This window comes from Myotis lucifugus, unplaced genomic scaffold (genome assembly GCF_000147115.1).
Source record: "Myotis lucifugus unplaced genomic scaffold, Myoluc2.0 scaffold_48, whole genome shotgun sequence".
Lineage (NCBI taxonomy): Eukaryota > Metazoa > Chordata > Mammalia > Chiroptera > Vespertilionidae > Myotis > Myotis lucifugus.
The window spans coordinates 6,485,271-6,499,441 of NW_005871096.1; the positions used below are offsets into that span (position 1 = coordinate 6,485,271).

Genomic DNA, 14,171 nt, shown 5'->3' on the forward strand with positions numbered 1-14,171 from the left:
CCTCCCCCCACCCTCCCTCCCTTCCATTCTCTCTGAAAAGCAATGGAAAAAAATTAACATTAGGAGTATAATGTAACTTAGTCCATGCTAGGTAAGTTGTAGGTGTGACCAACACAAAGTTTTAAGCGACCTGGCCTGTGTGGTTAAGGATGCAGAGGCAAGCCAAACGACCCACCGGGAAAATTATATTACGCGTGGGATTTTATGTGGGATACGCTTGAAACGACATGGCAGGGTTCAGAGGTTATTATTTAGGCACATAGAAGTCATTAGCACACAGGTCTCCTAAGACATACATGTTCTTACATACCCAGCAAAGTGAGCTGGATGCGGTGGAGCATGTCTGTGTTCCCTTCGGTTTGAGAGGAGGAGGCAGTGTCTTCTGTGTCAGACTGGGTGATGGGTAGGGAACAGCTCTCTGTTGGAGCTGCTTCCTCTGTCGATTCTCCATCACTCATCCTCAGTTCCCACCTGGGGAAGGGTATTGGCAGGTGGTGCCCTGTCCCGGGGTTCCCTCCCTTCTCCGGGGCCCCAGGGCCTTATCTGTGAACTGAATGAGCTCAGTCAGGAGTTATTCCAACAGCTTTTCTGATGTGATAATTCTGTGATTGCTCCTCTTTCTCGTGCTATCCTCATTCTTTACATTTATTCCCCCTTAGCAAATGCGGACGTGTTAAAGGCCATGGTAGCAGATAACAGCATCGGTGATCCTGAGAGGTGAGTGCTCCTCCCCAGCTATGGGCATTTTCTTCAGTGTGTGCCAGAGCAGGTTTCCCAGCTTTGGCACTGGTGACATTGGGCTAGATAGTTATTTGCTGTGAGGAAGGTCCGGTGCTTTGGGGTTCTTGGCCTCCGCTCACTGGATGCCAGTGTCCAGTGCCCCCCTCCCTCCAGAATGTCTGGGGACCTTGTCTGTGTCCCCTGGAGGCAGAGGCACCCAGGGAGAACTGCTGTGGTAGAGAGTGGTGATGGGGGAAGTGGCAGCCTTGGGGTGGGGGTGGGGGCCTGGGTAGGGTCTCACCTCCAGGACTTACTAAGCATCTTCTTGGGGAAGTTACCTGACCGCTCCGAGGTCAAGTTCCATCTCCTATAAGATGGAGATGACCACTGCACCCCCTTCATTGGGTTATTATAAGGAATACGAAAGACTTCCATGACTCCTCCCTAATTAATTACAGGACTGTATTTCTGTATAATTTCTATATAATTAGTCATTCTCCAATCAGGAGCATTTATCGAGCCTGCTGTGTGCTGGGTACTGTGCTGGATCTGGCCCTTCCAGAACTTTGGCAACGGAGGACTTCGTGTAGTGGGAAAATGGAGATGTGTGACCCCCCCGTGGCAGGTGCTGTAGAACTAAGGGCCTGGGGTGCTAGGGGCGCTGTGGGGCCTGCCAGAGGCCAGGGAAGGTTCAAAGAAGTGCCATCTGAGTCAGGCATGCAACAAGCAGAGAGAAGAGGCAGGGGCTGCATGTAGAAAGTCCAGGAGAAAAGGCCTTGGGGCACGAACGTGTGAGATGCATCTGGAAAGGTCCAGTCTGGGGTGGCCAGAGAACGTGCTGCGGACAGTCGTGAGAAGGGCCAGGAAGGCAAGTTGGGACTGAGTGACGTGGCAAGGAGTTTGGACCTTCCTGCTTACCCTGTGGGTGGTGCACCCAGCATATTTTACTTTTTGCTATATATATATATTTTTAAAGCATATGTATATATATGCATCAATATATATAATTGATTTCTAGAGAGAGAAGAAGAGAGAGAGAGAGAGAGAGAGAGAGAGAGAAACATCGATGTGAGATTGAAACATCAATCAGCTGCCACCTGAACGCCCCCTACCTGGGGATCGAGGCCACAACCCGGGCATGTGCCCTGACAGGGAATCTTACCAATAACCTTTTGGTGCATGGGGGTAACACCCAACCAACTGAGCCACACTGGCAGGGCACATCCAGCATATTTTAAATATTTAACACGTGCTTGTCAAACTGGCCATGTTAGCTTTGCACTTTTCCGAGGTAACTGGGTGCAGGAAGGCCAGCTTAGGAAGCTCTGGTGGGGTCGTTCACAGAGACATGAGCTGTGATTTCTCCCGAGTTCCAGCCCTGAGCACAGACGCCTGGTGTTAGGACCCAGTTAGTGCATGGGATCTTCGCCTCTGTTATCTGTGGGCATCACATGGTGCCTTCACTGGGCTTTATACACAGCGGGTACTTGATAAATGTTTGTGAATGGATGTTGTTAAACTTTTGAATTCAACCTTCTCAGAAGAGAGAACGGAGAGGCACAGAGTAGCATCCCCTGTTTATGTGCATTCCTGAGACTGTTCTACTCTGTGGTGTTAATTTAACATTGTTTTGCCCCAGAAAGCTGCTGCATGGTTGTTGTTGTTGTTGTTGTTGTTGTTTTTTTTTTTTTACCATATAAAGAGCATCCCTGAAGAGCACCAGGAAGCTATTGGCGTCTGTGATATTTGAGAGTATCTTTTCAACCCAGGGCCATAAAGACTGGGTTGTGCAGTCGCAGACTTCCAGGTGCCTTGGGGCTCTGACACAGCCTTAGGTTTCCAGGTGCCTTGGGGCTCTGACACAGCCTTAGGTGTCAGGCTCTGCTGTGACGGATCACCCCACCTGTATCCACTTCCACCAGGTCAGAGGGCTGATTGCCTGTCAGGCTGGCCTGTCCTGTTTTAATTCCTCCTTTTCTAGTGGACCAGAGCCCTGCCATGTGCCTTTTGAAAGGAGCAAATCCCTGGCCTGCATACTTCTGTGTTTTTTTTTTGTTTGTTTGTTTGTTTGTTTTTTTTCAGAGAGGAAGGGAGAGGGAGATAGAAACATCAATGATGAGAGAGAATCATTGATCGCAACCCAGGCATGTGCCCTTGACTGGAATCGAACCCAGGACCCTTCAGTCTACAGGCCTATGCTCTATCCACTGAGCCAGACCAGCTAGGCAATACCTCTGCTTTTTGATATTTTGGGTGATCTCCCTGTTTCTGAAGCACTATGGGATGATTAAGATCATGGTTTCTAGAATTAGACTTCCTAGATTTGGACCTCAGATCCATCACTTACAGCTGTGACCTTGGGTAATTTATTAAGCTTTCCTGAGTCTCAACATTTTTTAATGAGGAAATTGATACCTACTTCATAAGGTCTGTAAAGATGAGTTAAATGAATATATATCAAATGCTTAGGTTATATGTTGGCTATTTTTATTACTGTTATAGACTCCAGCATTTCTTTGGAGCATCACTTTTGATATCTCGACCTAAAAGCTTTCTTTTTCTTCTCCAGAGGATTCTAATTTTTTTCTTAGAGAGAGGGTAAGGGAGGGAGAAAAAGTGAGAAACATCAATGTGAGAGAAAAATCGATTGCCTCTCTCCTGTGTGTCCCAACCAGGGACCAGACCCACAACCTAGTTATATGTCCCAACTGGGAATTGAACCTGCGACCCTTCGGTGTATGGGATGATGCTTCAATCAACTAAACCACACTAGCCAGGGATAAAAGTTTCTTTTTTGATACAATAGTCAATTGGGTCAAATATTCTATCTTAAGTCATTAGGTAATTGGATTGGAATTTAAGTTTATCAATCCTCCAGGGCATCTCATTGCTTAGAAATCTAGGCAGGCACTTTGCTCTGTGTGAGAAATTAGTATGATCACATGAGAATGGAGATCAGTTGTTTAGAATGAAATCTAATACTTCAAAGACAAACAGTGCATCATCATTGGAAGCAGTGTTTAATTCCATTCTTTTTAAAAATATATATACATATTTTATTGATTTTTTTACAGAGAGGAAGGGAGAGGGATAGAGAGTTAGAAACATCGATGAGAGAGAAACATCGATCAGCTGCCTCCTGCACACTCCCCACTGGGGATGTGCCTGCAACCAAGGTACATGCCCTTGACTGGAATCGAACCCGGGACCCTTGAGTCCGCAGGCCGATGCTCTATCCACTGAGCCAAACTGGTTAGGGCTAATTCCATTCTTGAAGTGATAAATCACATTATTGCAATTTAAAATGAGCTGTCATTGCATAGTCCTAAGAGGAATTTGCTGCCTAAGACTAGTACACAAAGCTCATTTGTTTAATAGGAAGAGGCATTTTTTTTTCTTTTGATTCAAATCTGCTTCTTATGTAGCAGGGGGAGAGATTGCCTTAGCTCAGCGGTTCTCAACCTGTGGGTCGTGACCCCTTTGGTGGTCGAACGACCCTTTCACAGGGGTCGCCTAAGACCATCCTGAATATCATATTTACATTACGATTCATGACAGTAGCAACATTACAGTTATGAAGAGCAACGAAAATAATTTTATGGTTGGGTCCCAACATGAGGAACTGTATTTAAAGGGCCAGAAGGTTGAGAACCACTGCCTTAGCTGGTGTTTCTTTTAAGTAACCATTTCTACCTTTTTTTTTCCTTCCCATCTTAGCCCCGTGACCCCCAGCACTCCTGGGAGCCCTCCTGTGAGCCCCGGGCCCTTGTCACCAGGTGGCACGCCAGGGAAGCACATCTGTGGCCACCATCTGCACACAGTGGGCGGTGCTGTCGAGAGAGATGTGTGTCAGCGGTGCAGACACAAGAGGTGGCACTTCATAAAACAGATCAACAAGTCCAAAGAAGGCCGCCCGAGGCGCCAAGGGGAGGTCACGGTCCTCTCTGTGGGCAGGTAAGATTCCTGTGGAGGCTTCGGGTGTGTGTAATGTGGTTGCTGTGCTGTGCGGATCTGTACTGAACTGTTCTCCTTAGCCTGGATCAAGTCATGTCTCTGGACTTTTTAGGAGTTTTCAGGTCTGAGTTCTATATTTTTCCAACAGCAGAGGAATCCTAAGAGGCGGCTATTGCAAGATCAGATGTCAGCTGTATTAATTGAGCTAAAAAACTAATTACTTGCTGTATTAGGGTTCTTCAGAGAAGCAAAACCAAGAAGATAGATATAAATAGAAATAAGTGGAGATTTAGTATAGGAATTGGCTCATGTAGTTATAGAGGCCAAGAAGTCCCTTGAGCCGCTGGCTGGGAGCTGGAGACCCAGGAAAGCTGGTGGTGTAGTTCAGTCCAAGTCCAAAGGCCCGAGGGCCAGGGGAGCCGGTGGTGTAGGCCCGATCCCAGCCTGAAGGCCTGGGGACCAGTAGGCTGATGTTGAGGGCAGGAGAGACACCTGGCCCAGCTCCAGCAAAAGGAGCAAATTCAGCCTCCCGCTGCCTTTGTGTTGTATTCAAGTCCTCAAGGGATTGGTCGATGCCCACCCACACTGGGGAGGGTGATCCTCAGACTATAAATGCAAATGCTAATCTGTTTGGAAACACCCTCCCAGACACACCAAGAAATAACGGTTTTACCCAGTCAAGTTGTCACGTAAAGTTGACACACACACTTGCTGTAATAAAAAAGAGAGAGAACCCATGGACATGGAAACAGTGTGGTGATTGCAGGGTGGAGGTGGAAGAGGGCGAGAGGGGATAAATGGTGATGGGGGGAAAAAAGCCCAATCCGAACTACTTGCAGAATAGAAGTTTCTATTTCCTGGTGGAGATGGAAAGGTGGGTGGGTGTCTCTTCAAGCAGTCACCCAGAGCCCCCAGCTTCTCCGTCGGCGCTCTGCCAGGCTCGCTAGCAGGAGGAGGAAGTGCCGGAGGACCGCTCCTAAGAGGTGTCAGTGAGATGGGCCTGGAGATGGCACATTTCCTTCCACTCGCATTCCACTGTCTAGAGCTCAGTCACTCGGCCACACCTCCCGGTGGGCCAGGAGTCCACACGTCGGCTCCATGTGCATTCCTGAGACTGTTTTCTTTGCGCTCACCTCACCCGAGCCCTAAAGTACCATTTACTTGTGACTCATATGTGATGTGGATCTTGCAGTTCAAGTAATGAACAGCTTGACTATGTGTAGAGCATTTTCTCGGTGTCTGCGGTTTTGGTTTTGAGTCTCCTGCGGGAACTGCACTGCTACTGCCACATCGGTTAAGAGCGTGTGTGCTGGACCAGGCCCCGCAGGCACCGAGCAAAGTTGACAGTAGGGCATCTATGATCCTTCTTTCTCTACTGACAGACTGGGAAGCGTAGCCTGGACGCATTGTATCTCCCTTGTTTGAGTCTCGGCACCACGACTTAAAAGCTCTTGCTTCTCTCTGTGCCTCATTTCCCCCTTAATAAGTTGGGAATGACAACAACACTCACCTCATTGGGTTGCTGTGAGACGAAATAGGATGATTCATGTAGAAGTTTTAGGCCAGTTTTTGGCACTTACAATGCACCCAAGAAATGTTGGCTGTTATTACTGTTTGTTTAATTCGATTGAATTTCATCATGTGTTGCACCAGCAATGAGGGGTAGACTGCTGGGCTGTCTGCCACTTCCAGCAAAACAGTGCAACCCATGACCACGCTGCTTTATTAAGAAGCAGAGTCATGGGAGTTTATGAGTGTGGAATGCGACCAGAACCTGTAGCTTGTTTGGATAAAGCGAATGTTGTTTGCTTTAAAGGAAAATCTGCTGAAATTTTCAACTCCGATTCAATTAAATGCCCCCAGTGCAAGTCTCCTTCTGGGATGCAGAATGCTAGGGGCGTCAGCGTGGGTTACTTAGCGTGTCACAGTGCGACAGAACAGAGTTCTGGTAACCCTTTCCCCTGTCCTCCTTCACTTCCTCCGCCTCTCCTCCTGATGGTGGGTGATCTCATTTTGGACAAAGAAGAGTTTATTTGAGATACTTTTAAGGGAACTTAAGGCCAGAACTAGAGAGAAGTTATTATGAGAAAGACCTTAGGGATTCGTGACAATAGACTAGAAATGGAAAAACAGTCAAATTGAGTAAATTTCTTTAACTTCTCAATCTTGATGAAAAATCTCTTCTTTAATTTTTTTCCATAATCCTTAATGAAAATTAATCCAAATTTGCTTTAAAGAAAAAAGACAAAAACTAGGCACAAAAACCCTACTACCAACTGATACTGATAAAATACATAGTTGGGGCTTCTATGGCTATGTGTGTGTGTGTGTGTGTGTGTGTGTGTGTGTGTAGAGAGAGAGAGAGAGAGCTGACCCTCTGACAAATGTATCTTTGACTAAGGCAGTTTCTGAGTGAACATTTTGGTTACGTCATTACATTCGTCTAATTTGCAAACTGGTTATGTTTTTCTCCAGCCAGATGTTAAAGCTCATGTGGTCGTTAGAAACCACAACTCAGAGGCTGAGTGATATTTGGGTACCGCGTCTGTAATGCGTTTTCCATGCTCTGTGAAGTGCCCAGCATTGTCTGTGATGTGCTGAGTGAAAATGAACCGGGACGTTGGGCAGGGACAGGGAATTTACTGTTGACTGGGGTGTCTTCTGTTGCTGTCCTGACTTTTGGCTGAGTTCATTTGGGATCCTCTAGGTGGGTGGTTTTTGATTTACTCATCATTCTTGTTTCCTGAAAGAGCAAACATACCCTTTCTGCCCCTCAGGTTTAGAGTTACGAAGGTGGAACACAAGTCCAATCAGAAGGAGCGGAGAAGTTTGATGTCGGTCAGTGGGACTGAGAGCGTCAATGGGGAGGTGCCTGTGACCCCTCAGAAGAGAGAACGGAGAGGCACAGAGTAGCAGGTGAGTTGTCGTTGTGTGTGTGTGTGTGTGTGTGTGTGTGTGTGTGTGTTTTTACTGATGTAAATAATGCAATAAATAAGTAAATAGAAGGGACAAATTTTCCTTACAGAATTCCAATAGTATATTTAGATACTCCTCTCTATAGAAGGTGAAGCGTAATTCCCTAGGGGATGGGCTAGGTTCCGTGATATGCTTCCTGAAAATGGAGTAGGGAAAGGGAAAAAATATTAACTTTATTATTTTATTTTATTTGCTATTTTCACTATATTTTCATTTATACTGATACAAAACATACAGGTAGAGATGGAGAATGATCATTTGGTAGTCATGGAGACGAGGACATTTTATTTACAAATCTTCCCCCATCTCAGCCATCTCACTGATGGCCAATCAGGGTTGCCATTTCTGACTGGTTCTGGATGGAATGTTGGGATGTCATCGGTCTGTTGTGGCTGGAGGCTCCATGGTGACCAGGCAGTCCCTGTCGGATGGTCCATGGAGGGGCTGAGGTCCTCTGTAGAGCTGGGCTCTGGGCCCGTCTTTGGGAAGCTGGGTGAGGAGGCGGTGGAGCTGCTGCCCAATGGCCAGAGCCCACACCTCCCTGTCCATATCCTCCCGTGGGAGATATTGGTGTGTCCACCTGTAGGTGAGTGTAGTTTTGGTGGCATTGGGGTTGGGGCGGTGCTTGGTGGGGGTGGGGTACTGGGAGCCTCTCCAAGGTGTGGGGGAGAATAGGAATGACTTGGCAGGGAAATGACAATGCTTTCCTGCAACTGGTCGGACTGGAGAGGACTGAATGTGATCACTTGTGTGTCCTGAGGCCACAAACTTGGGTGCCTCCTGAAGCTTGGCCTACATGATAAAGAGGCAATGTGGAGTGGTGGGGATTGTGGCAAACCAGAAATCACATAAGCCATTTATCAGTTTGCATTTCCAGAAGTCACTTAATGTTGCTAGATCTTACGCAAAAAAAAAGTGAAGTCTAGGCTTTTTAAATGTGAAATCACCGCAGGTTTTTAAACATTAGCAGCATATTAAATTTCTTTTAAAAAATCATGCAGACCAAATGAAATGGAACCTTGTCATCATGTCTAGGTAAACCGTGGTTTGTAAAAGGCTAGAGAAGCTTCTTCCATTAATTGAATTGGAACCCAGTTTTCTTCAATGTACCATCATTTTAAAACACTCCCAATAGGGATATTACTCTTTCCACCAAATATTTCAAAGCAATTTCAAAGCAAAAGTAAACGCTTCTTGTTGGGCAGTTTTAATTTTGGAAGATACGTTATTGCTTTAAAAAAAAGAAGCCCCTATTAATTTGATACTGGCTTAGCTTTTATCTTACTCCTTTCTTTCTGTTCTGGCTTGAATAGCATTCATCCTTTTCATGTTTCTTATTATACGTAAAAGGGACTCGGGAGCGATCGTGGTCCAGAGCTCTGATGAGAGCCTGCACATGAAGGCAAAGGGAGGGGAGGGCGGGCGTGGGCAGTGGGCTGCCGGGGTCTCTGGAGGCCCTGGGAAAGAGCAAGGTGGAACCTGAGCCCCGGATTAGGCGGCCAGGCTCAGATCCCAATTTGCCACTCACCAGCTCCGGGACCTGGGCAAGTTGCTTGGGCTTTTAAAAAATAATTTTAGAGAGAGAGAAAGAGAGACATTGATTTATTGTTCCACTTGTTCATGTATTCACTCACTGGTTGTCTCTTGTATGTGTCCCATGCAGGTGTCCAACCCATAACCTTGGCGTTCTAACCTGCTGAGCTACCCTGCCAGGGTTTGGTTCTTTGGCTTTTCATGCCTCACTTTCTTCACTGGAAAATAGAAATAGTGTTACCTGCTCCGAGGGTGGCAGTGAGATTTCCGTGAAATAACTTGAGGCCCAAGGCCCGGCGCATGGAAATCTCAGTCAGTGCCGCTGATTAGTATTTGTTCCTGCACTTCTGGTCGGTGTTCCTGAGTTGCGGGAAGAAGTGGCTTTTGATAATCTCCCAGGTCCGAGGGGTTGGGCATGGCCTGGGAGTACTCTGGGAGAATGCACTCCTGAATTCTGTAGGCATAGGCTTTCTAGTGCAAGAAATTAAAAGTTTCTCTCTCACATCGATGTTTCTCTCTCTCCCTTCCTCTCTTTCTAAAATCAATAAAAACTATTTGGAAAAAAATTAGGGTGTGCCATATTGGGCAGTGCAGACAGAACATGTCCAGCATTGCAGACAGTTTTATTGGACAGACAGCAGACGGTAGATGGGACCTTAGATGTTGGGATTGGAATCCTAAGTGACTGGTAAATTAGAGAAGCATTCTGATTAGTCGTGGGGGCACGTCTGGCTGGGAAGAGAAGCGTCTGGCCGGGAAGAGAAGCGTCTGGCCATGCAAGTCTGGGTGAGGAAGGCCCAGCCAGCTTAGCTGTAAAGTGAGCTTGGGTTTAGTGCGTCTGCAAATGACAGTGTGTGGAGAGACGGAGCAGACCATGCGGAAAAGGCACGGCTGGTCTTCAGGCAGGAAGTGCCACGCTCAGCCTGATTAGAGCCTTGTCAGGGTGCCTGGCCTGCTGCCTGGAGAGAGGACCTGGAGATTTAGGGAGATTAAAAGAATTAGGATTGCTCAGCTGGTTTTCTTAGTCCACATGTACCTGACTATAGGAATTTGATCTAATCATCTGACATCCTGGCCTCATTTAACTGGTTTAAATGTGATGTTCCCTGCAAAGCACATAACCATGCACAGGATTTTGTGAGAGAGCATTGAATCTGATCAGAAGACAGATGCTCACGTCCTCACTTCCCCACTAGGAAACTGTACTTGACTGCCTGTTCTCTGCTCCCTTGATGTGAATAGGATATTACATTTACTGACTAAGGCAAGTGCCAACAGAGTGGCATGCAGTTGGCTCTCAGTAGACCTTAGTCATATTGTGTTGCATCGTCCAAATCGGCTCAGGAATGATTCAAGAAGGGAATGCGTTTTCCTAGCCCTCCACTGGTAATTCATTTTGAAATTAAAATTAACATTTTGTTATGGAAATTTTCACACAAACTCAGAAGTAGAGAGAATACTATGAATGCTCATGATTCATGGAATAAGAGTTCCCAGCAAGCATCTGGGGAGTTTAGAGTCCAACCCAGGCAAGCCTGGCCTGGAGGCCTATACTTCCCGGCTCAGCAGGTCCTGGGGCAGCAGGTCCTGTGGGTGGGGTCTGCTGGGGCTGGGACCTGGTGAGTGACCGTGTCTGAGGACCCAGCAGGGAGTGGACTCTAAATGGACCGCAGGGAATATTCACTGACCTTTAAAAACATGTATGTGTTCAGTGAAAGTTTTCTTGCTGGATTTTATATTTCTCATCCCCAGAAAGAGTGTTTAGCATATTTAACAACTTCATTTTCCAAGAGGCAAGATCCTGAAACTTTTCCTCCTGGGCCCAAACCTCTGGCTCTGGACTGAATTGAAAGATGTGCTCTAAACTATGACTAATACAATAAGACAGGAGGATTACGTGTTTTTTGTGCAATTTAATACAGTGTTTAGAGGTTTTCTTTTCCCTGAGAAATGTTTTTGTTTCAATTTGGGTTTTTGGCCAAATCATTTTACTGTTATGCCTGTTTTAGTGTAGAATTGATTCAAATATTTAAAATATGTCTATTCATTGGTTAGGTTTCTTTATTTTTTTTTTTTAAATTAGGTGGCTGGTACTAGAAACCAGACTTATTATTCTAAACAACGTTATCAAGACTGGGGCAGGATTTCTCTCTCTTTCCTTCTCTTTTTAAAAAACAAAATCAGTTGATTCTTTCCGCCCGGTCTCCTTGGCCTGTGCAGCAGAGATCGGACTTGCCCCTACCTGGTTTATTTTGGCAATGCCGTTAGAGTGGTTTCTTTTTTCCACAGAAAATGTGTTTTGATTTCTTCTTAGAAGAATACGCTTTTGTTCTTCGAAGTTGCATAAATCGAATTGCTTTCAGGCTGCAGACGCCCCTGCCTGGTCTTCGTTATCACTGGTCTCCACTTCTTAATGGTGACACTGTCGTGCCCTGGCCGGGTGGCTCCATTGGTTGAGTGTTGTCCCGTGGCACCGAAGCATCGCAGGTTCGATTCCCCGTCAGGGCACATACCTAAGTTGCCTGTTCGATCCCCTGTAAGGGCAAGTACAGTAGGCAACCAATTGATGTTTCCCTCTCTCTCCCTCTTCCTTCCTTTCTTAAAATAATAAAAATAAAAACATGTCCTTGGGTGAGAATTTAAAAACAACAATATTTAGACATATAAGCATGTGCTGAAATTGACTTTATAGAAAAAATGACACTGTCGTAAGCATTCTGTATTGCACATTTTTGAAGTTTATACTCTTTTTTCCCATTTTATGGTAGGATCTTACTGCAAACATTGATTTTGAAAGTTTAGATAGTATTTTTTTTTAACAAAAAAGTTATAATAGTAGACATCTCTTTATTTTAAAGCGTATTGAAATTCTTATATTCTAATTTAAGTAAATTTTAGTGATTAAAAGCTGAGTTTTAAGCTTCTTAGGTTTAGACATTTTTGCTGAGATATTTTTGTTATTATTTTAAATCATTTTTTAATTTTTAATTACTGTTGACATACATTATTATATTAGTTTCAGGTACACCCCAGTGATCAGATATTATATAACTTAGTGATTCCCCCCAATAAATCCCGCACCATGCCTAGTTATTACATTATTGACTATATTCCTTATGCTGTACTTTACATCCCCATGATTATTTTGTAACAACCAATTTGCATTTCTTAATCCATGCTTAGATTTAACTTTAACTGCTACTAACTACAAATGATTTTAAACAAATTAACCTCTCCAAGCCTCAGGCTCTTCATTTTTAAAATGGGTTTGTTGTTGGATTTAAATGTCATAATGTATGTGGAGAGTTCTTAAATGAGTCCTTAGCATTAGTATTTACTAAATATTCACTATTATCAATACTTTTCATCCCATTCTTAGTGCCTTAGTTATTAACCGCTTCCTCAAGCATCAGCTGTAGGTTCTGTGAATCCCCCCCCCCTTTTTTTTCTTATAAACATTAGAGCTCTGGACTCTTATGACATCTCAGAATAGAAATTCGGCAAGTTCCTTAGGATTTGGGCCACTGTCTTGCTTGTGTTAAGAGGGCCTTGGAAATAACCATCCCTCTCTTCCTGGAGGTGGAATGAGAATTAGTTACAAGGCAATGGAAAAGTTTGGTGCTGGGGTCCAGCCCCAGCAGGTCCAGGGGTTCCCAAAGGTGTGGACGGAGTCGGCGAAGAAGGAATGACACGGAGGCAGCATTCAGTTGATCAGCATAGTTGGGTTCTCTAGCCAGGATCTCCAGCCAAGTTTTGTCCAGGTTCTCTTGCCATGTTCTCTCGCTAGGTTCTCCAGCCAAGTTCTGTAGCCATGTTCTCTCGCTAGGTTCTCCAGCCAGGTTCTGTCTCTAAGTTCTTCAGCCAGGTTCTGTCTAGGTTCTCCAGCCATGTTCTGTCGCCAGGTTCTGTCTAGGATCTGTTGCCATGTTCTCTCGCTAGGTTCTGTCTCTAGGTTCTGTGTTCTGTTGTCTTATTACATCTGTATTTATACCACTTGATTTTAATCCTGTCAATTTCTATTCCAAAGGTTAGGGCATTTCTTGTCTCCATTCCAGGGAGTAAAGATTATGTAGCTTAAGGGTGATTGTTCGTAGTTAAAGTGATTAACTACCCGCCTGGCATTTAGGTAAGGGGTTTTATTCCCTCCCTAACTTCAGGGAAAAATTCCTACCTGGGGAAACAACCTTTCTCGGAGAGGTGACCTTGGTTAAAACACATAGCGCCAAGAAGGGGAGCAAACATATTAAAACAATATGCCATATACGCCAGGTCCCTTGAAACATGTGCTGTGCAGATGTTTCTTCTCTGCAGCGACTGTGTCAAGCAGCAAGGATGGACCGGCTCCCGGCAGTACATTGCATCTGGTCTTCTGTCCTATAAGTCAAGCCTGACATGCTGACTGGGTCAGATGTACCATAGACATTCTATAGACAGATTTGTTCTACTGTTTCTTCCTGGTTGATGTTAGCCTGTTCTCTGATTCTCTGCACTTTAAATAATATGGAAGTTGATCTAAAAGTGCTGATTGGATTCAAGATAAATATCTTTGACTGGAATACCTCAGGGACAAGATTATATACTTCATATTTTGATACATCAAGAGATGAACAATATATAATTGCTGCAAAATTTATGATGCTAAGATTGATCATTGGTTTAGAGCAGCAATTTTCAACTGGTGTGCTGTGGCACCCTGGTGTGCCACAAGAATTTTTAAAACATACAGTACCTGACTATATAGACAGGGACACTAACATATTTTCCCTTAGATTGTCAAATAAAAAAATGACAACAGCCAACACAACAATAGTCATTTTTTTGTGAATGAATTAAAATTATACCTATTTTTTGTCAGGTCAGTCAAAAATATATTTTTTGGTGTGCTGCAGAATTTTTCTAATTAAGTTTATGTATTCCACGAGATGAAAAAGGTTGAAAATCACTAGTCTAAGGTAATGATTACTTGACCCATCTTGAGACACACACAA

General features: G+C 44.7%; 1 protein-coding gene across 5 annotated transcripts in view; it reads left to right on the forward strand.

The window, feature by feature from the left end:
• The window catches only part of RELL1 (RELT like 1), a 75,773-nt gene that overhangs the window by 48,235 nt on the left and 13,367 nt on the right, over nt 1-14,171 (forward strand). For all 5 annotated transcript variants that reach the window (XR_002829200.1, XM_006088518.3, XM_023753660.1 and 2 more), the window contains 3 exons: nt 660-717; nt 4,438-4,674; nt 7,452-7,590. Coding sequence is in view for 4 of the 5 variants with exons in the window: in XM_006088518.3 (XP_006088580.1) it covers nt 660-717; nt 4,438-4,674; nt 7,452-7,587 (431 nt within the window). In the remaining variant the exon portion in view is untranslated. The remainder of the gene's footprint in view (nt 1-659; nt 718-4,437; nt 4,675-7,451; nt 7,591-14,171) is intronic.